Genomic DNA, 22713 nt, shown 5'->3' with positions numbered 1-22713 from the left:
AAAATCATTTAGGGATTGCAGTGCAATATTGAGAGGAACAGCTGTCAAGCCCCATGTCTCAGAAAACAGAGTTGGCCCAGAAGAACAGACTGATTTTACAAAACACTACGGCTAAAAACATCAAGATCCTCCTGCCCCCATCTTGTAAGCATTAGCTGTGCTTGGACTGCATTAAGAGTCCCTAGGCAGCACCCTCTTGCCATGTATCTGCCATGCTTTGTGCTATACCAGTGCTTGTCTCTAAGGGTTAAGGAGGAATTTTTCTAATGCTGCAGACGGGGATCGTGAATGTTTGTTTCACTTTTCCTTGAGCACTGTGCATGTCAGAAGGCTGTGAGTGGTTGGCTTTGCCAGGATTTGAATGGTGGTGATTGATTTTGAGGTTATCTTTATGGACATATCATTTAGCTATGTCAGCTTCTTAGAGTCTGAGTCCTCTGCAGTACTGGTGCATGTGGGGGTTCTAGCTTATCCCACCCGTGAACATATTGCCAGCAATGAATGATTGGTAGAATACGGAGAAGCACTTTTAAAACTGAGCATAGGTTAGAGGTACCCATCACTCACGCCCAATTGTTAACATGACGAAAGGGCTGGTTGAGAGAATGATTCCCAACAAGTATTGATAGCCTCTGGGGCTTCATGTGACCACTGTTTATTTGAGGCACAATGCCTCCAGGAATTCCTGGTAGGATGGTCCCACTCTGAGTTGCTCACAACTCATCCAATGGCTGGTACTCATTGTTTGTACTTGCTTTAGTAATTGCCAGCATAACACACCAATCAGTGGGTATGTCTACGCTCTGTCTGGGATTAGTGATAGTGGGGGTCTCACTAGTATATTAAAAATAGCAGCGTGGACATTGTAGTGCCAGTGGAGGCTTGGGCTAGAACATGAGGTCAACCCTGCCCCTTGGGTCCAAGCTCTCTTCTGGCTGCAATGTAAACATACCCAGTACATATAACATGTTCCCCTCTGGGTCTGATACACAGAGATAGTGAGTCTGTTATAGACCCCAACTATGCAGGCTGGCTCCTTAGCTCAAGTTGTAAAGACTCTCAGCTTTGGAGGTCTTGGTTCAATCCCCACTGTTTGCTAAGATGGGTGCTGCCATCCTCTTATCTAGTAGATACCTAGAGCTAACAGCAGCCAGAGGTATTTTCGTTAATAGACTATATATTTCCCTTTTAATACCTTTGGTTCATAGGTTGTTTTGGGAAGGAAGAACTTTAATTGTTTTTTATTTTAATACAGACTGGGCATGTCAAGTTAATGTTGCTCACAGCCACATGCTACTGTAGAATTCCCATTACCCTTTCTCAGGAAACAGTGGCTTCCTCTTCCAGGCACATAGACTGACATTGTACAAGCCAATGAACTGCAGTTAGCAAAACATTTGGAGGTTATAGTCCAACTCTGACTATGTTTCATATAAAACTGAAGAAAACAGGAGTGCTCTGGGATGTATTCAAGACCCTATTCCAACTTTAATTAGTCTAGAGAGTTTGATTATGTGAACAAATTCATTGCTTGGAAGTGCTAGAGGAGAAATGGCTTGACAATTTGTTGGACTGATGCTGCTGAGATAGCAAAGTGGAGATATCCAGCAACACAGGGCATTTGTTAGATTAAGTAAATATGCAAATCTAGCTAGATACTTGGTTTCACATAAAAAATGACAAGTTATTTTTGATTTGTTAAAAAACAACTAAATTATGTGCACAAGACAATTTTCTTTCTGATTTATTTGATAATCTGGATGGCTAATTGCTTTTCACAAAATCCCACCTTCCTGTCTTTAACCTATTAATACACTCCCTCCACACCCCGCTTTCTCTTATCTTTGAGCTCTGGTAGCATCTCTCTATTTTTTATGATTGCTGTTTCCAACACTAATGACACAATCATAAAGCTGCTTATTGATAAGACTGTTTTTAAACAAACACAATACACAGTACAGCATCAATAAAATAAAAAATGGTTGGATACTCTGTCAAGTTTCCACTAGGGAAATTCTTGGCTACCATGAACTGCATAAACTCTGCAATTATGTCAGAACTCAAATGTTTTTAAACAGCTGAGAAACACAGGGTTAGACTTATAAAAACGGACTAAATTGTAGAGCCAAATCCCATTTGGAATTTTGCCAAAGTACAGACTAGAGCTCATACCTTCCCCTTCTCTCAGGAAAAGACTTGGAAGAGGAAGACTGAACCATGGCTTCTTGACTCCTTGGCCAACAGGTTTAGTTGGCATCAGAGCTGATTAGCCAGAGGGCAAGGGTACTATTTCTTTTGGGCAAGCCACGATCTGAGGGAATAACAACAAAGCCATGACCTGTGGATCTTAGCCTGTCCAGGCTCCACCTCAGATTCCCTGAAATAGTAGTAATATAGCTCTTGAATGCACCATGCTATCACTACCTGAGCAATTCTTAGCATCTTTTTTGAACCATGCGTAAACTTAGTATGTTAAAAGAAAATTCTTTTAAAATAATGATTAGCAGGTATCAATGTAATAAACACAATAATAGATTTCAATTGGAGTTTAGGGTGCACAAGAAGTGAAGGTTTGGGCCCTATCCAAATATTTATTATTACTTTTGCATAAATTTAGACTGGGATTTTCAAAGGGAGTTAGGTGCCCAAATTCCAATGGGAGCTGGAAATACATTTTAACTACTTATGCTAAACAATCTGTTCCACCTTGTATTTAGCTATGACACCTCGAGTACATTTCCCAGTCTTGAAGAAGAGCTTGGTGTAAGCTTGAAAGCTTGTCTCTTTTGCCAATAGGAGTTGTTCCAATAAAAGATATTACCTCACCCACCTTGTTTCTCTAAAACCCTTAGGCTCCATTGCAAAAGTCCAGTCTTATCTTGCTTTTTAATAAACACTGTATTGTACCAAATATATGTAACAGTCTTTTTCCCCAAGACTGCAAATCTTGATTTTTTTTGATGGCCATCTGCATACTACACACACTGTATTTCACCCTATACAAAAGGCCAGCAGATGTCTTATACCACACTCACGTCCAGCTAAAGCCCTGTTTTGAGAGCTTAAGTAGGACATAAGTGGCATGGGGCGTGTCTACGAAATGCAAAGGAAAACCTGTGGCGCTGAATCTCAGAGCCTGGGTCAAATGACTTCGGCTCATGGGGCTCGGCTTATTTATAACAGTGTAGACATTCCTGCTTAGGCTGGAGCCTGGGCTCTGAAACCCGGCAAGGGGGATGGTCTCAGATCCTGGGCTCCTGCCCAAGCAGGAATGTCTACACTGCTATTTTTAGCACCTCAGCCTGATCCCTGCAAATTGACTTGGGCTCTGAGACTTGGCAGGAAGGGGTTTTCTTTGCAGTACAGACATGCTAATACAGGTCTTTTGTTGGTCTTCTGCTCAAGGGCGAATTTCATAGTAGCACATCAGACAGGATGAATTTGCGAAGCTTTGCATTTCTCAAATGGAAGTTTCTTCTTTAAGAAGATATTCTGACTACCGTAAAATGGCAACAGTTGCCCTCATGGCCATTGCCTTACACGTAACTCCTGTCTTTCTCAGTACTCAAGACAAGTGAAGAATCTACAGCTAGCACATCATGGTAATGAACTATCTAAAAAACAAATATATAGAACTCTGGGACAATTATCTGTTGTTCTCATCTAAATTCAGTTTGAACTAGTTCAATGAAAAAGGGGCTCACTCAATCATAAATAATTTTAAACTAGAAAAGCTTAGTTCATCCTACATGAACCAAACAATTTAAATTCCATTTTTTTAGCTTTCCTGAATGAGTGATTCTAAATCATCCACCCAAGAATTCTCAACATGAAAGGGCTATTACTGTATCATTACTGCCAGCTGCCTGCTTCTTTTATGAAAAATTAGGTAGCTGCTTTTGAAATATGTTAGCTTTGATACACATGAAGTTAAAGGAAAATAACAACAACAATGGATTGAAGGGCTTTTATAACAAAATATAAAATAGGAATGCTATTATACAAGAACATTTTAATTTTTCTAAGCTTTTAAATCAGGTTTTTCAAGTTTGAAAACTTTTAATAGAATTAAGAGTTAACAAGTGTGATGTTAAGCTAGCCGACTGTAAAAAATCCTTAGACGTGCAGTGATGGAAGAACAAATGCAGAAGAAATAGATAAAAGCTAAATTGGAATTTATGGTAAAAGGTGTCACACAAGGTTATATGTGAATGGGTATAGCACTAGATTGCAAGTGATTTTCTCATATAACTAAAAGGTCAAGGAAGTCTGACCTACAACTGCAGTCTGCTTTAAAATTTTAATTTAGTTACTGCTTGGATAAAATTTGGCCTCAAAAGTTCCAGCCAAAGGGGAAATGCAGAATTTATAGAGAATCCTTTTGTTGTACCTAATCACCTATTGACTGCTATCATCCAAGGACACATCTAGCTATAGGTCCTTATTGATCAGATATAGCTTAGTTTTCCATTACAAAAGGTTCACTTTGATTTGAGTTTTACAGGATCTAGTTTGGAAAGGCTAAAGACTCTGTATTTGGTTGACCTGGAATCTTCTTCTCTTTATGAAAGGCTGACAAATCCCAGTGAATCAAAGAACAGACCTGTGGCTACAGAGGTTTTATCAGAGCCTAATAAGGGCTATTGTAAAACTCAATGCATAATTGAAGATTCATGAAGAACTTCCCAGATTAAAAGCTCCGTTTACTATGTGAATGAGAAATCCTGCTGAGTGACTTTGCTTCCGTACTGTTTGAAGCCCATATCACCACCTTTTTTATTTCAAGAACTAACCCAAGAAAAGTGAATCTATAGCTGTTGGTTTCTATTTTTGAAATCAAGCAGCTTTATGCACTGAAACTGCCTACCTAGGCTTAAAGAAAGCCATACCCCACATTCTACCAAGGGACTACATCAGAGTTCTTCCTTTTGGTTTTGAACATTTTGCTTTCCGTTTCAGAGATTTCCTTCTCAGATCTTAGGCAAGAGGAGGCAAGCTAAATACGGTGTTTGAAGTAACTCCCCCAGTGTGGGAGAGAACTGGAATTTATTTTAAAAAAATATACTGTTTGGATTTGATGCAACTTTATACATTATGCTCTTTAAGAAGAAGAGCATTGAAGCATTTGTTTTGATAAAACAAAGTATAACAACTTCAAAAACAAACAAGAGAAAGAACAAGTCAAATGTGGGGCTGACCAACCATAGTAGTATCCCTTTTAATAAAGTGGTTAAATGGTTAATTTGTAAGTTACCTTATTCAGAGTTTCCAGCTATATTTCAAATCCCATGCCAATTAACAACAAATGAACAGCCCTGCATGAGGCAAAGTTCAATACATTCCTAGCTGTGCTGTTGCTATTGATAGTGAGGTGAAGATGTTATCCAGACAGACGAGCGACTGGAAAAATGATACAGAGAGGGGATATTTAACTTGCGGTGTGGGGGGGAACTAAATAAAAAATCCACTCAAGTAAACCACTGGTGAACCGTGCAGCAAAAAAGCAATCCAGAATGTCAAGGGCAACATGGACACCACACATAGGGTGACCAGACAGCAAGTGTGAAAAATCAGGACAGGGGGTGGGGGTAATAGGAACCTATATAAGAGAGAGACCCAGAAATCGGGACTGTCCCTATAAAATCGGGACATCTGGTCACCCTAACCACACATTCTTTCAAGCCCAAGACAACTATACAAGACCCAGAAAAGGTAACTAGTATCAACAGTAAAGCTTCCCTTTACAGCAGGGCAGGTCCAGTGCATTTCGTCATGCAGAGCAAATCAGCATTCACCCTGACGGTCTGATGCAAAACTCACTGAAGTCAATAGGAGTCTTTCTATTGGCTTCAATGAGCTATGTTTAGTGCAAGGGTGGGCAAACTATGGCCCGGTGCCGCACCCGGCCTTTCAGACATTTTAATCCGGCCCTCAAGCTCCTGCTGAGGAACGGGGTCAGGGGCTTGCTCCTCACAGCTCCTGGAAGCAGCGGCACGTCCCTCCTTCAGCTCCTATGCACAGGAGAAGCCAGGGGGCTCCATACACTGCCATCAGCAAATGGGGCCAATGGGAAATGCAGGGGCGGCGCCTGCGGATGGGGCAGCATGCAGAGCCACCTGGCCATGCCTCCGTGTAGGAGCCAGACTGGGGGACGTGCCGCTGCTTCCGGGAGCTACTTGAGGTAAGCGCTGCCCGGAGCATGCACCCCAGACTCCCTCCCACCCTCCGAACCCATCAAGAGACAAATTAGAGGATTGGGTCAAAAGAAACCTGATGAGGTTCAACAAGGACAAGTGCAGAATTCTGCACTTAGGAGAGAAGAATCCCATTCACTGTTACAGACTAGGGACCGAATGGCTAGGAAGCAGTTCTGCAGAAAAGGAACTAGGGGTTACAGTGGATGAAAAGCTGGATATGAGTCGACAGTGTGCCCTTGTTGCCAAGAAGGCTAAGGGCATTTTGGGCTGTGTAAGTAGGGGCATTGCCAGTAGATCGAGGGACATGATCATTCCCCTCTATTTGACATTGGTGAGGCCTCATTTGGAGTACTGTGTCCAGTTTTGGGACCCACACTATAAGAAGGATGTGGAAAAATTGGAAAGAGTCCAGCAGAGGGCAACAAAAATGATTAGGGGGCTGGAGCACATGACTTATGAGGAAAGGCTGAGGGAACTGGGATTGTTTAGTCTGCAGAAGAGAAGAATGAGGGGGGATTTGATAGCTGCTTTCAACTACCTGAAAGGGGGTTCCAAAGAGGATGGATCTAGACTGTTCTCAGTGATACCTGATGACAGAACAAGGAGTAATGGTCTCAAGTTGCAGTGGGGGAGGTTTAGGTTGGATATTAGGAAAAACTTTTTCACTAGGAGTGTGGTGAAACACTGGAATGGGTTACCTAGGGAGGTGGTGGAATCTCCTTCCTTAGAGGTTTTTAAGGTCAGGCTTGACAAAGCCCTGGCTGGGATGATTTAGTTGGGAATTGGTCCTGCTTTGAGCAGGGGGCTGGACTAGATGACCTCCTGAGGTCCCTTCCAACCCTGATATTCTATGATTCAATGATTCTAAGAGCCAGACTCCCACCCTCAGCCAGAGCCCTTAGCCCCCCCGCCCCCGCACCTCAACCCGGAGCCCCCTCCCGCATCCTGAACTCCTCATTTCTGGTCCACCCCAGAACCCGCACCCTCCCAGATGGAGCCCTCACCCACTCCCGCATCCAACCTCCAATCTTGTGAGCATTCATGGCACACCATACAATTTCCATACCCAGATGTGGCCCTTGGGCCAAAAAGTTTGCCCACCCCTGGTTTAGTGACTCAATCCTACTTCTCTTGAAGTCAACGGCAAAACTCTCAACAATTTCAAAGGGAGCATGAACTGAGATGCTGATACTGCCAAGAGGACTGTGGGGGGTGGTCTCTTGCAGAGCTCCATTGGAAAGGGGCCATATAGTATAATATATAATATTATATTCCTAATCGGAGAATACATGCGGATAGCAACAGTAAACTGTGATAAAAACAAATACTGTAGCTTATAGTACCTTATAAAGAACGTATCACAATGGAACACATATATGAATACTGTTATTAAAAAACTTTCACCAGCCCCACTCCCCCAAATCATCTTCTCCCCTAGATTTTTGCCTTTAATAGATCCACTTTTTGAATGCTAAAGTTATTTTACTGTTACGCTAATGAGTTATAAAGACTGTTGTAAACATTTGATTTACTAAGCAGTTGCTTAGCCTTTTTGCCATGGTACTCTGCCATAGAGATGTGGATAATTTAAGTCTCTTGGGGGCCTGGTATAAGACATTTCTACACTCTGATTTAGATTAATTAAGCTGAGCAGGCTGTAGTTATATAACCTATTGACATTGTTTACACACACACAAAAATTACCTCTTACCTCCATTATCTTTTAGGTGCAGTGCTATCTTGGTATCATCTAAAAAAGAAATTCACCATTACTAATACAGGAAACCTAGTTTAATTAGGTCATAGATCTCTTTAATGATATTCTAATGTCCAACAGATTTAACCATCAGAATAGAATTTGGTGTTCTACTCATGTAGGGCTTGATCCTTTTCTTCATACTGAGTAGTACCTTACTCCCCTAATAGTTCTAAGACATCTAAAGGACTATCAGTGGAGTAAGGTAGAATTCAAAATGAACAAAGGTATGAGCATCTGGCCCATAACTTTTAAAAGCACCTTTACCTTTGCCATGTATATGTAATATACGTATGATTATTTGTATGACTGACTCTGTAGGTCACATGACATATTCAGGACTCAGGTAGCATTTGACAGTAAAATAAAACAATTATTAACTGTTCCCATAAGAAATAATTGGAAAAATATACCAGTTGCAAAGTCTCTATACATTTCCAGATTTCTCTTATTACTTGTACACTGGATGAGCCAAATATCTGGGGCATTATTAGCAAATGAGCATTCAGGAATAAAGCTACAAATCCTGTAGTGACAGCTTCTAAACTTTTCTTGCTGCTTTGCTGCAATGAAAACCGGTCCTTTTCATCAATAGACTCTCACCTTGTAACATCTTCAGTTTTAGGATTAATGCTTGAATATCTTGAAGCTAGAAATGTTCCTGCCAGAATCTATTAAAAAATTCTGGCCACACTGTACAGCTTCCATTATATTAACAGGCAATTCTGCTAGAAGAAGAGCTGCCATTATATTTTATAGTTGCTACTTGATTCATTGTAAGTAGCTTTTCTATCCAGCCGAACTTCTACCAGATGCAGGAGGCTAGACTATCTTATCTGCAGGATGGCAGTATAAGCTCTGAAGTCAGAGGAACAGCTACAAATGTGAGTTCCCACATTATCTCTCAATCCTGTTCCTTTGCTTTGGGACCCTAAAGAAAAGGGTCTTTCTGGAAAAGAATACTGCAGTCAGTACTGGTGCAAAAGGTTAGTGCCAAATTTCGAAAGAAATCTTTAATTTTGAGTGTGTCTGTTTTCAGATGGCCAACATTGGACCCTCAGGACCTGTCCCAAATCTCACTGAAGTCAATAATGAGAGTCTCTCCATTGACGTCAGTGGGCTTTGCTTTGGGCCCATATGGCCTGATTTTTCCAATGAGCACCAATAACCTCCTAAGCTTCATAACTGTAAATTCTTTGAAATGTTGACTGTCTTTTACCATATGTCTGTACACCACCTCGCACAATGAAGCCTCCAACCTTGCTGGGACCTCTAGGCGTTACTGTAATACAAATAACTCCAACTGAACATAGTGGGAGCAGAGAATTGGCAGTCTATGCTGAGACAAAGGCCAAGATAGCAGTAGTGGTAGCCAGGATGTAGCAGTTAGAATTAAGAAGCTCAGACAGAGCTGTTTGAAGACACAGAGTTTGTGTCATTTGTCTAAGAAGAAAAATTAGGGCTTTGGTTTTCATCACTATCCAAGCTTCTTGTTTTGGAATCCCTTCAGATATTTGCTCCATGCTAAGTTTTCTCCCTCCAAAAACCAAAAAACAAACAAACAAACAGCAAACAATACTCTTGCCTCCTCCCACCGCAAACTTAAACAATAAAAAGATTTGTTTTCTCCTTAACATTGTAAATAAGACAACTTTTCATTATGGACTAAAGCATTCCATAGTAAGCCACCTTCTGTGGGCAGGCTGGTTGGCAGGTGGGATGTAGTGGCTCCTTTGGTGGTGGTTAAAACTCTGAACCTCGTGGTAGTTGGCTGGAGGGAAGTGGTGGTATGAGGGGGCTTCTCAGTTGTGTCCACATTCTTCTCACAGACCTTATCTTTCGACTATTGAGAAACACCAAAAACAAGCCAGAAGAAAATTAGTTTTCAGTGGAGACCATTTGTCACTGAACTAAAAGTCTGAATATGGACAAACTGCCAAGCCAGAAAGAATGAAAATGGAAACTAAATCAAGGAATATTTGGAGAGTTTATGTATTTATTTTTAAAGTGAAATACTTTGCAGAGGGTTCTGTAGAATGACAAGTATTCCATTGAACTGGAAAATTTACAATGCCTAAACTGTTGATGACAAAGCTGTGAAGGCTCTGAATACCAAATGCATATTATTACTGCCACAAAGTTTTAACATCTAAATTCATCACTAGGAAGTTACTTTTGGGGAGAGGGTTGTTCTTTTTTTGCTATTGTAGTTGGAATGCACACCTCAATCAATCTTTTTTTCTGGGTCCCATAAAACATGTCATAGCAAAATACGTGTTTGGGTAAAATAAAAATACTGAAAATATGGTATAGCACAAAAAATAAGGTATAGTTAATTGTAATTTTTAATTAATTACATTTTCCTTGGAAATTACCAAAGACAATAATAATTATATATATATATATATATATATATATATATATATATATATATATATATATATAAAATAGCTTCACACATAAATAGTTAGTTTTGCTTTTTATTTTTATATAATAAATCACATATGTGAGTATGTACATATGTGTACACAGACATACACATGTATACATTTTTAACTCGAGGTCACATTTATATATTCATTGGGAGTAAAGATTAAAACCTTGTTTGTTTTGTTTTGCTTTGCATTGCAGTGCATCTGTAATACAGTTTTGCAGAAAAATATTTCCAGCCAAACAGCAGCAAATATTTGAACTATCCCCGACCCACACCCGGCATACATCATTCTGTTCAGAGAGTTGTGAACTTTGCTTCCTGGCAGCGTGCTCATCTCAGTGAAATGTGAACTTCAAAGACAAGTGTGTATTGTTTCATTTTTGACATGCAAAGTTATTTTCCTGTCCTCTCTTCCCTCTACCCTTTCTTTTATAAGAGCAAATTAGGAAATTAAATGAAAAAAAACAACACCCGAATACTAACCCCAAAACAAACAACCCTTCCAGCCCCACCTCAAAAACCCAACCCAAGTCCTTATGTTAATATTATATATTTAAATAGAAAAAAAATCCCCAGGAGATGCCAAAGATAAGGTTGCTCTCCTAGTCACAAAACACAGTAACTCATTCAAATTCAACCCCATATTAGTAATATTTTTGATAGGTAAGTCAGGTATATCTAAATATATAGGGCCAGAAAGAGTGCATCCTCTGTAGGTGCCCAAGGGAGGGAGGGGGCATGAGTATCTCTTCTCGCTCCCCTTCTCAGCTCACTGAAAGAGGCCTTGTGCTCTGGGAATGCAAGGCTTTCACAGAGCTAGCATTGCTAGTACAGATCTTGGCAAAGAAGGGAGAGGTCACTAGCCAGCAGAACTGGATGGGTGCAAATAGGAGCTGCCGACACAATCTGCCCAAGCAGCCAGGGTCCACCAGCATTCCCCAGAGCTCAGGAAGGCATTGTATATGCCTAAGACAAAATGCCTCCCAGAGGTCCTGGTGGGGTGCAGTGGCATTGTGTGACCCACAACAGAGGCCTGTGGCCATCAGTATCCTTCAATCTGAGACCATTCTGTGAGGTTCTGCCCCATACTGATAGATTTACTAGTAGCCTTAATTGCATGTTCTCAAAAAGTTACCTCTCTGAGCACTAAAACTCTGAGGGCAACCCCATCACTAGACATTCAGTTTGCAAATTGCAAAGCTGAAGCTACAAGCCTTTATAACAACCAGCTAGCATGTAATTATTGTACCTAATCACCCAGCATTACTTTGCAATTAAGGCTATATAAGAGGAAAAACTCCAACAAAAAAATACCCCCACCACAATGGGCTCATATCAGTGTATGCGTTGGACTCAGTTATTGAGACTAAAATCAAGCGTGCTTTTCTAAGCAGACACTTGGGGACATACTTTGCCTTTAATTATACCCTGCCGTATCCTGTCACTGGGGCTGCGCTGTTGTAACTGAAGACAGAATTTGGCCCTTAGTGCTGAAAAAGGGAAAGTAATTGCTCTTTATCAGCCTTTGAGAGAATCAAAGTCTGTTAGATGAATTAGCAAAAACAACGAGGAGTTCATATTACCACAAATCCTCACATGAAAAAAACTTGTACAATGAGGCCACTCGGAAAGGACCAACATAATGTAAGATACTAATGAATGTGACATGAAAATGACCCTCTCTGGGCCTTCTTACCCTCTGGCTGCATCTCCTGTAGTCAACAGCAGTCCCAGGATTGCCGCCCACCCTCCCTCATGTCAGATATCTATTGTTGTTTTCTTTTTTTAAAGGAGAACTGAATGTATCAAGTCTTTAAGAACGAGTAACAGCAAAATCTGTACTTAATGCTAAAGGCTTGGCCAGAACTCATAACCAAAATGCTCGGGCTGTATCTTTAGCTAGAGCTATTCTTGTAGAGTCTGTCAAGGATCTATTTTCATACAGCTAAAATGGGGAGGAGCAAAGGCAAGGAAGGCTCAAGGGCAGTTGTCAACTACAGCTCAGCCTCTGCCATGATTCTGATGAGAATCTTAGTGCTACAACAATCAAACCAGGGTCACAAGTTTAGCATTAGCCTTTTCGCTGCATTAATTTTGTATTTACCATATTTCCATGGAAATAAAAAAATCATATTATGCCCATTTTATACCTTCAAATAATAATGACATTGCTCAGCCTAGTGTTTCTTTAATACAACCTACTCAATTTTTAAGTAATGTATATGGATAATTGTAGCATGCACTTGGCCTTAAAAAATGTTGCTTAATAATCTGCAGAATGTAATCAGAGGCATAATAACTAGGGCCCTACAAATTCACGGCCATGAAAAATACATCATGGACTGTGAAATCTGATCTTCCCCTATGAAATCTGGTCTTTTGGGGGCTTTTACCCTCTACTAAACAGATTTCATGGGGGAGACCAGCGTTTCTCAGATTGGGAGTCCTGACCAAAAGGGAGTTTCAGTGGGGGTCACAAAGTTATTTTAGGGAGGTTGCGGTATTGCCACCCTTACTTCTGTACTGCCTTCAGAGCTGGACAGCTGTTGAGTGGCAGCTGTTGGCCAGGCACCCAGCTCTGAAGGCAGTGCCCTGCCAGCAGCAGTGCAGAAGTAAGGGTGGCAATACCATACTGTGCCATCCTTACTTCTGCATGGCTGCTGCTGGCAGGGATTCTGCCTTCAGAGCTGCCCAGCTCTGAAGGCAGAACTGCCACCAGCAGCAGTGCAGAAGGGTAGCAGTACCATAACCCCCTAAAATAACCTTGAAACCCCCCGCTACAACTCCTTTTTTGGTCAGTTTACAACACTGTGAAATTTTAGATTTAAATATCTGAAATCATGAAATTTATGATTTTTAAAATCCTATGATCATAAAATTGACCAAAATGGACCATGAATTTGGTAGGGTCCTAATAATAACTATGCAAATTTCCTTTGGTGGTCATATCAAGGTTGTAAAGCACATTCTTACCTCTTCAGGACAGCCACTGTCTACCCAATCTTGCCGGTGGCGATCAAATCCACTCGAGCATCTTTAAATGATGAAAGAGATAAACGCAGTCCAGATGGAAACAGACAGAGGTAGGGAAGGTGGGGTTGTGGGGGGGGGGGGGGGGGAGAGAGAGAGAGACAGAGAGACTGTAATTAATTGATTTATTTTATAATCTGAATGATTAGCACAGTGTGTTGACTGAAATATGATTAAATTATTTAGCTCTTTTCATCTAAAGGTGTTTATTTTAGTTAGACATTTTTTAGATATCAGAGTATCCATCCCTTTTGACGGTTAATTGCTTCTCTGCACCAAATAGGCTTAAATTTGATCTCAAGCATATAGAATTAAGTCATTACATTCATTATGTCCTGGCTTCTTCTTAGTCTGTAAAAAGCAACAGCAGAAAGGATATAATGTATCAGTCATTACTGCTCTCCTTTTATCAGGCTAGGTGATCTGAGACATCAAGACACTCACTGCTGTACGATCAACATGCCAGGATTATATAACAAGCCAACTGAACACTCCCAGTGGCAGTCTGCAAATACTGTAGAGCTGCTTCAATCTCCTTACTAGCTGAAACGATTTAGGTTACATACGAATTTCTTGCCAAATTAACTGAAGTTAATAACCTGTTTTAAAAATTCTCTCATTTCAGTAAATAATGAGAAAACTTTCAAAGCAGCTTGTAATGTTTTAAGTTAATAAGTCCCATAGACCTCCCCACCTCATAGGAGTGTTCATTAATGGTTGTAAAGCACTTTGAGATCCCTCAACAGAAGGAACTATAGAGATGCAAAGTTATATTAAAAAGGCAAGCAAGTGGCTAGACTTCCAAAGACTGCTTTGAAAATTTTGCCCACATTTGTTTAGCAAATGGCTTTGCATGGCACTATGTTGCATTATGTCATGCCAGGGATAATGTACCACAGCATAAATGGGCACAACATAGTTCGAGTACAATGGGACACAAAGGTCAGTAAAAGGAACAAAACAAAAGGGGGCTTTTTCAAGTACAAGACTGCAACAGGTGAAACACTTTTGGCACCTGTCTGTTATTTTGAGTTCTTTTTCTTCACATTACCAAACATAAGGAATCTCCCCCACAGCTCCAATTAACTATATTTGGATGGTATTATTTGGCCCTTCATAATTAAAAGGTGCCTAGACATCTTTTTAAAACCATGAAACATTTAGAGATGGTCAAAAGACTGTGGAGGCCACTTGAACCCTTTTCTAAAAAAGTTTGTGGTTTCCCAAATTTGGTGGTAACATGGAATTTTGGTGGCTCTGAGTTTCCACACACACCCCACTCTGACAGAGGCCACAGTGGGGTGTGTTTATCCTTGCCTTCACTTGGGGGCCAAGGAAGGAGTGTCAAACTGGGTGAGGGATGGTGTCCTCTTCTCCCAATCTCAGGGTTCTCCTCTCTCACTGGGAGATGAGGGGTGACTTGCCTGAGCAGAATGGAACTGGTGAAAGCCAGGTTCTCACCTGCATGTGACACTCAAAAGGCTCATTCAGTCCCTAATTTTCAATGATGTTTGAATGGCTTTGCCAATACCATATTTGCCCAACTCTAAGAAGAGCCTGATTTTCAGAGGGGCTAAGCACCTGCAGGTCTTTTTTTTATTTCAGTCAGAGCTGGGGGCTCAGCACTTCTGAAAATTAGGCCCAATGTTTAGAAACTAAAATACCCAACCCCACAGTATATTATTATACACAGATAATTACTGCCAGATTATACACCCACACTTACTGGAGTCCAGCAGTATCTAGGACAGGGGTCGGCAAACTTTCAGAAGTGCTGTGCCGAGTCTTCATTTAGTCACTCTAATTTAAGGTTTCGCATGCCAGTAATACATTTTAACGTTTTTAGAAGGTCTCTTTCTATAAGTTTATAATATATAACTAAACTATTGTTGTATGTAAAGTAAATAAGGTTTTTAAAATGTTTAAGAAGCTTCATTTAAAATTAAATTAAAATGCAGAGCCCCCTGGACCGGTGGCCAGGACCCAGGCAGTGTGAGTGCCACTGAAAATCAGCTTCGGCATGCGTGCCATAGGTTGCCTACCCCTGATCTAGGACCATCTTGTATTATATCTTGGATCGAGACAGTGCCAAATTTAAAATTCATTAGGTTGAATGAATAAAACTTATTTTAGACTTACTCATTTACTGTTTTGAAGTTTCTTTTTGGCAAACCATTGAAATATTGCAGTAGGAAATATAATTTGTCATAATTAACAATACAGCCATGCTCTGTGAAAGGATTTGCAACAGCTCCTATCGAAAACATGTAAAACAAACATTCCTAAGATTACTGCCCTCTAAAGAATTTGAAAGGCTAGACACTGCTTATTTAGCACTTTCTGCTGACACACTGGTGATCCCAAACAATATTATGGGAAAGCAGCTTTATCAGAAATTAGATAGTTTTGGCTCCAAACAAATAGCCTGCAAAATATTTCTGAGACACATGTCAAGGAAATGCCAGTCTTAGAGGATATAATCACTGTTGCATCTCTGAGTTAGGATTCTGGAACCTGTCATTACAACAGCGCACCGCCTGCTCTACATTAAGCATTTATAAGACTTTCATTTACTGGCATGGCAATAATTCCCTACTGCCATGAAAACACTGGAGTAGATTTGATTAGCTATGCCATTTGTGCCATCTGTCAACACGGCCATTTTAGAACAACTTCATTTTCAAGTGATGACCCAGATCTGCTCCTAGCAAAGCAATTAACATAGCATGTTCTAGGAAATGAGAACAAGGATGCTATTTGAGAAACAGGGAATTCCTGGCTTCCTTATTTATTTACATGGAACACAGATGTGCAATTTTAGGAAGCAGAGGGAAAATTCAAGTGTTTACATATGTGATGGTGATGGTTTGGCATGGCTGACACACTTGACATTATGCCACAAAAATGAAGTATGAATCCTTCCACTGTGACTTATGAGAGACAGAAAGACGCTGCAACATCATCAGATTTACTAGAGGCCGTTTACCTCTGTTTGGTAGAGAACAGATAGATGAGGAGGAGTTTCCATTTACTCTAGTAGCCAAACCTCTATCCTTTTTTTCTGCTATAGAGGCCCAGTGCTGGAAAAAAGTCAGCCAGCTCCCACAGTAACCCAATATAGAAGATTTAGCACAATATGCTCTGTGCAGGATAAATACACTGGGGAAAGTAACTGAGAAGGAAAAAGACAAAACTCCCAGTGAAAAATCTAGGTACCTGACAGATGGAACGAAACACAATCAGGAGATTCAACCCCTTCTATGACACTTGTCTTCCACATTTATAGCAATCCAAATATCTCTACCAAGATATCTGAAGCATCAAACAAACACCCAGATCCTGGGCATAGAAAAGACCCAGTCAGCAACAAAGGTTTTGAATCAGTTTCATAACTACACTGTACACAAATATTGACTCAGCACGGTTAAAACGTTTACCTATTCCTCTGAATAAAAGTGTAACCGGGAGATTAATTAGAAGAGTGGGCAGGCTGAAAACAAACAGCACACTATTGTTCAGGGAAAATGCAACTGTACTGTTTTAAATTATTGAATGGACTAGTGTAATTTTAAATGCAGTCTCAGAGTAGATTGAGAGAGAAAGGAAGTGTCAGGGAAAATACTGGTAGGCTTAGTGGCAGTAACCGTTGCACCTGTGACATGTTCTACAATAGAATCCTTATACTGCTAAAGCTAACAATCTATCTAGTTACATTGGGGCAAACCCCTAATAAATTGCACTTGAACTGATTTATCTTAATGCAGTAACTTGCTCTTGGAGACCACACCCTCACCATCTGATGTTTGTAAGAAACAAGCACTGAAAGCAATAATATATATATAAATGTTATCTTTATGCTCACTCTGACTTTTCCTCCATTTCGCCCCAGGACAGGCCTTGTCTTGGTCCTCCCATTCTCCCAATATCATTTTCTTCTCATGCAGCTTAGGGTGGAAAGAAATTGATTTTCCTGCTCTTGTTGTTTCCCACTTGCCTTATCTCAACTCCAGAGCTGGATAAATGTGTATGGAATTCATTTAAGTGTCACTGTAAATTACTGTGATGTAAAACGGGTTGTGCCCCATGGCCCAGATTTTGTACAAAGTACTTAAGCCCATGCCTCACTTTAAGCATGTGAGTGGTCTCATGCCTAACCCCTTCCTTAATTACATGCCTAAACCCCTTGCTTAACTAGGTCCTATTCCTGGAGTCTCCACAGATCTCTCTATAGTAGGATGTCCTTGTAATGCTAGGAAGGGGAAGTTTGAGCGCAAATTTGCTCCTACGTGGCTGCTATATGCCCTGCTACTGAGCAGCTAAAACAAACCTAAACCATTTAAAGGAGACTGTATAATTTTAGTATTTATGCAAAAATTAAATATGATGACTAATGAAGCATAAATAATTATTGATGAGTCATAGCCATGTCTGCACTGTTGAATACATACTTTCATTTGCAAGTAAATCTTTAGAAACATCTCAAGATTTATGATGTAAAAGTTAATGATAAGAAGAATCCCACAGATTTGGGGCAGAAGTCTCAGCAGATCAGCAGCAGACTGATGATGGCCCCACAGTTGTACAAGTCAGAATGTCTGATGGGAAACCCCCCCACCCACCTCTCCCAAAAAACCCTTAGCAATACGCTCTGTGAAGTACTCCTGCAATATTGTGTAAAAATGGGAACATTTCCAATGTAACTGGAGAAATAAAGAGCTGTTAGTTTACATCAGAAAAGGTTGAAAGCTGGTGAGTGTAATTACCCAATATTTGTTAGTTTGCAGCAACATGTGAATAGACAGCAAGAAACAAGGAGTCCCACGGGGAATTATTATGGTTGGAAGAGCCTAGGAAAAAACTGGGCTAAAAGAGGTAGATGATCTTTGCAGTAAAGGTAATAAACTAGCTAAGATGAGCGCAGACTGAATTCGGATCAAAGAAGAATGGCTGAGTAGTTCTTATGTGGTTAAATGTTAGTTAGAAAGACAAGTTGCACAATAAATTATTATCAGGAAAGTAGAACTTTATTTCTAAATAAAGTTTGACTCTGACTTCCTTTAGAGTGCAACTGGGCTCGTCCATTTGTCTTTTTATTTTTAAATAGAATAATGAGGTTCACCGTGATTGAGTTTCTTGGTTTATTTATTTTTTAAGTAGTAACTTTGCTCCTTTTGGTACATCTAGCCACTTCCCCTTTCCTATGCAGGTAGCTTCCTGTATCATTAGCAGGAGGCAAGTTCTGAAGCGTGTGCACAAGGGTAGCAGAGGCTGCTGGAAAATAACAGACTGCTGCTTCCAAGAGCAGCAGCACTAAAATCAGCAGCAAAAGAGCAGCACATGCACCCTCTCTTCTCCATGGCACATGGCAGCATGGAGGGCAGGAGAATGAGCTGTGCTGGGGTTCTCTCACCTGGCTGAGGTAACTGGTCAGTGGGGTCTGACCTGGCTTTGGGGAGCAATACAGGCAAGTCTGGCTGCTGGGGAGAAGGCTGGATGGCAAGCAGTAGCCAGCTCTGAATGTTTAATACGACCCATCTTTAATAACCTCCCAACAGTGCCTTTGGCAGGCCATTGGGAAGGAACATGCTCTTTGTCTGTCCCTCAGTGCCCTGGAAGCAGGGAAAGGGATGCACTGAAGTCCATTCTCTAGGATAGGGCTAGAAGCAGAGCAGGCTTCTTCCCAGCTGCAGATCAAAGGGCTGCTGCTTTGGGAGCAGAGGCAGACATGTGGAGCAGCTCTGCAAGGAGAGAGCAAGGGAGGTCAGTGTTCACAGTCACTCAGGCTCCCTGCAGCCTCACTCCCCAATTCGTTCACCAAGCAAGCCCCCACAGAATTGCTGCTGATCAGCTAAGTGGGGCCTCTCAAATAGGAATCCAGGCTGGCTGCCCGTAACCAATCTGTGCATTCCAGACAATATTCTGTCCCATAAAATAGTCTCCAAAGCATCCCCCACAATGATTAAAATTCCTAGTCTACTTTACTTGTCACTTGATTTATTATTGTTTGCATCACAACTCTGCTAAGCGGCCTAAACTGATACGGGACCTGGTTGTGCTACACGGTGTCAGCAGGGGTCTTCTCTCCTTCCAGGACAAGCAGGTTGTGGTAGCAGGACCCCCACCCCAATTGCCAGGGTGCATCTGTTGCGTGAGTTGGTAAGTGGGCTGGGCCTGTGCACATAGAGAGTCCTTTTCTGAGGTGGTGTTGCCAGGGCTGCCAAGTGCACTGGGTCTGAGCATTAACAGACCATAGAAATGAATGAGACGGTTCACATCTCTTAGAGCTTCTGTTCCAGGCTGTGTGCAGATGTTGCTGCACCCATTACAGTTGTGGCACATTTTTACTTCATGTCAAAAGTTGTTACAGACTTTTTTTTCTTTTGAAGTGAAAGCTCATATTAGATGTAATGGGGCAATGTATGGGTCTAAAGTACCTAATCCTTAATCTGACTCTGACCTAGGTCCTTTCTCCATCATCCTTGGAAAACTGACCCAAGACTGAGACCTCCACTACATCCCTCTGTAAAGGCAGAAAAAAAGAAACTGATTATTATGTACTAAATCCTGGTTACCCTATTTGTGCAAGCAAAATGGTTTGACTGAAATGAGATTTACTTGTGTGAATAAGGTGAGCAGAGCTTGGCCCTATAACCTTATCTGCTACACCTTATAAGCGCTTCACTCTTATTTTTAAGAGAGTGGACCTGTTTCTATATTTAATTGTGTACAAATTTGAAACACTCATTCTGCCCGTTCTGAGTTGTAAAGGAAATAATTCAACTCTCTTACAGAAACATCCATTGTAAATTGCCATAAGAAAGACCTGGGGAGTGGAGGTGAAAGGCAAAACAAATATTCTGTCAATGGCTGCTATGACCTTAGAACACTGAAGATAGTCTCTCTTTTACACGGCTCTGACTGCTTTCTAGAGAGAAGATCCTGGGTTTTTTGCAGCAGAGAGGAATGAGGCTTTTATGATTGCTAGGAACGAATGCTAGTGCTTGTGACAAAAATAAATCAAAGGTTTTCACTCACAGGCAGGCAAGGCAAGCATTTTCTCCTCACAGCCAAATTTTGTAAATGGTCCCTATAAGAAAGTACCTACATATGGCAGTATCCGTTTTACTAACATTTTCCTAACCATAACTTTTTCCTACTTAAAAAGGCAAACCCACAGGGAGAGGATGGTATAACCAGTGAGAGGCCTGTTCAGGAATTAAATTATAAGGATTTAGTTTTTGTCATTAGAAAAAGTGCTGCAGGTACTGTGGTGTATAAAGAGGGGGCAGGGAGCCAGAAACCCTGAATTCTGGAACAGGCAAGTGTGCAAAAGCAAGGAGTTTTCATTTGATAAAAAAAACCCAATGTACAAACCATTAGAACCAGTAGATTTTGCTCTAAAGATTAGAATAGGAGGAGTGTTGCAAATCAGAACTGAGTAGCATTGGTAAAGTTACGGTTTGTGAAAAATCTTGCCTAGTGCCTACTCACACTGTGCCTGCTTCAAACCAATGCTATCTATAAGGGCCTTCATTTTTACATGGACTACATTCACACTTTTATTTTGTAATATGCTACTAATAAAAGCCCTGCGCGATTTTATAGCTTATCAGTGGATGCATAGCTCTTTCTTGGTTAAGGATCCTGGCCTCTGAGCTTCACTTTGTAGTTGTTTCACCATTAAAAACACATGAAGGGCCACTCCTGAGATTAGATTAGAAAACTTTTCACTAGAGCATCTTTATAGAGTGAAAACCAGGAAGAACTGATAATTAAAGAAGAAAAAAATGTTCCTTGCAACAAAGCAGGCCTACAACACCCTTCAAAATTGGAGTGTCTAGCCCAGGGGTAGGCAACGTATGGCACTCGTGCCAAAAGTGGCATGCGAGCTGATTTTCAGTGGCACTCACACTGCCCGGGTCCTGGCCACCAGTCCGGAGGGCTCTGCATTTTCATTTAATTTTAAGTGAAGATTCTTAAACATTTTGAAAACCTTATTTAATTTACATACAACAATAGTTTAGCTATACAGTATATTATAGACTTATAGAAAGAGACCTTCTAACAACGTTAAAATGCATTACTGGCATGCAAAACCTTAAATTAGAGTGACTAAATGAAGACTCGGCACACCACTTCTGAAAGGTTGCCGACCCCATGTCTAGTCCTTTTCCCACCCATCTTAAACTATGCTGATGGTGTAACCGGAATAGCTAATAAAGAAAACGTAGTTATCTCAATATCACCGAGGAGTGATGCCTACACTACTAAAAGGGGAATCATGGAAACATTCAGGTGTTGCAATGATATGTTACCCTCTCAAGTCCTAACTCATTCAAAAAGATCATGCAGAGATTTCAGCTACAAGGAGGAAGAGTTGTTAAGAGGTCAATGGGAGGATGGGACTGTGAGAGAAGAGTTGTAATTTACACAATATGATGATCCTTCATGACAGCCAATGTTTAAGAGGTTTATTAGACGGCCTGGTGGAATAGGAAATCTTTTCTTCCCTATTCTTGTTAAGAATCCATACAATTCTAGAAGCTCTATGTTCATACTGATGTTTTTGTGAAGATGAATTGGAGAGGATAATTAAAACCAAGCCAAAGGAAAACAATGTGGAACTCTGCTACAGAGTCTCAAAGAATTAATCAATGCAGGAGAACAATGAAACAAAAGGGGCTAAAATGTCCTATGATTGACTCTGCTTAGAGAGCTGTGATGATGCCACCTTTAAGTTCAAAAAGGTATTTGTTTCTTCTCCCACCTAACTCGCTCTCTTTTTCCTAAAACGAGCCCAAAGTCAAATGATATAGTCAATACTCAGCAACATTTCTGAAGAATTATAGAACAGCTGGGGATCATCAGTTTCCTTGTTAGAAATACACATTAATATATGTTATGATATCTGGAAGGTGAAAAGCAAATGGTTTATTTGACTTCAAGTTTACCTAAAGACACTTTTCAGGGAACCTTAGATAGGATGAATATTTTACTTAATCATTATGATTCTGAAGTACTGCATGATGCCATTTAAAATACTTTCACACCAAAAAGCAGCACCTTCATTAATCCCCCCATCTTAAACAAGATATTTATAAGGGCACTACTGTGTCAACATGTCTCCAGTTATGCTCAAGTCATTTTCAGAAGCACAGCTTTAATGTGTTAGTCCTTCCAGAAGAGACGTTAGCAAGATAGTGGCCTCCCAGCTCATGCATGGCTAAAACAGATATTTGGGGCTACGAGATTCAGACAGTCAATTGTTTTATTTCAGGACATCTAGTCAGAATGTA

At 40.7% G+C, this 22713-nt stretch overlaps 1 protein-coding gene across 1 annotated transcript in view; it reads right to left on the bottom strand.

Moving 5' to 3' along the window:
• PLXDC2 (plexin domain containing 2) overlaps positions 1–22713 on the bottom strand; it is a 378653-nt gene that overhangs the window by 37447 nt on the left and 318493 nt on the right. Inside the window, exons 10-12 of the mRNA XM_054020649.1 lie at positions 13361–13421; positions 9643–9796; positions 7909–7947 (exon numbers count right to left, since the gene is read on the bottom strand). Of these exons, the coding sequence (XP_053876624.1) occupies positions 7909–7947; positions 9643–9796; positions 13361–13421 (254 nt within the window). The remainder of the gene's footprint in view (positions 1–7908; positions 7948–9642; positions 9797–13360; positions 13422–22713) is intronic.

Source organism: Malaclemys terrapin, chromosome 2, assembly GCF_027887155.1.
Source record: "Malaclemys terrapin pileata isolate rMalTer1 chromosome 2, rMalTer1.hap1, whole genome shotgun sequence".
Lineage (NCBI taxonomy): Eukaryota > Metazoa > Chordata > Testudines > Emydidae > Malaclemys > Malaclemys terrapin.
The sequence above is the reverse complement of the archived record's forward strand: the minus strand, read 5'-3'. Positions and strand labels throughout refer to the sequence as shown.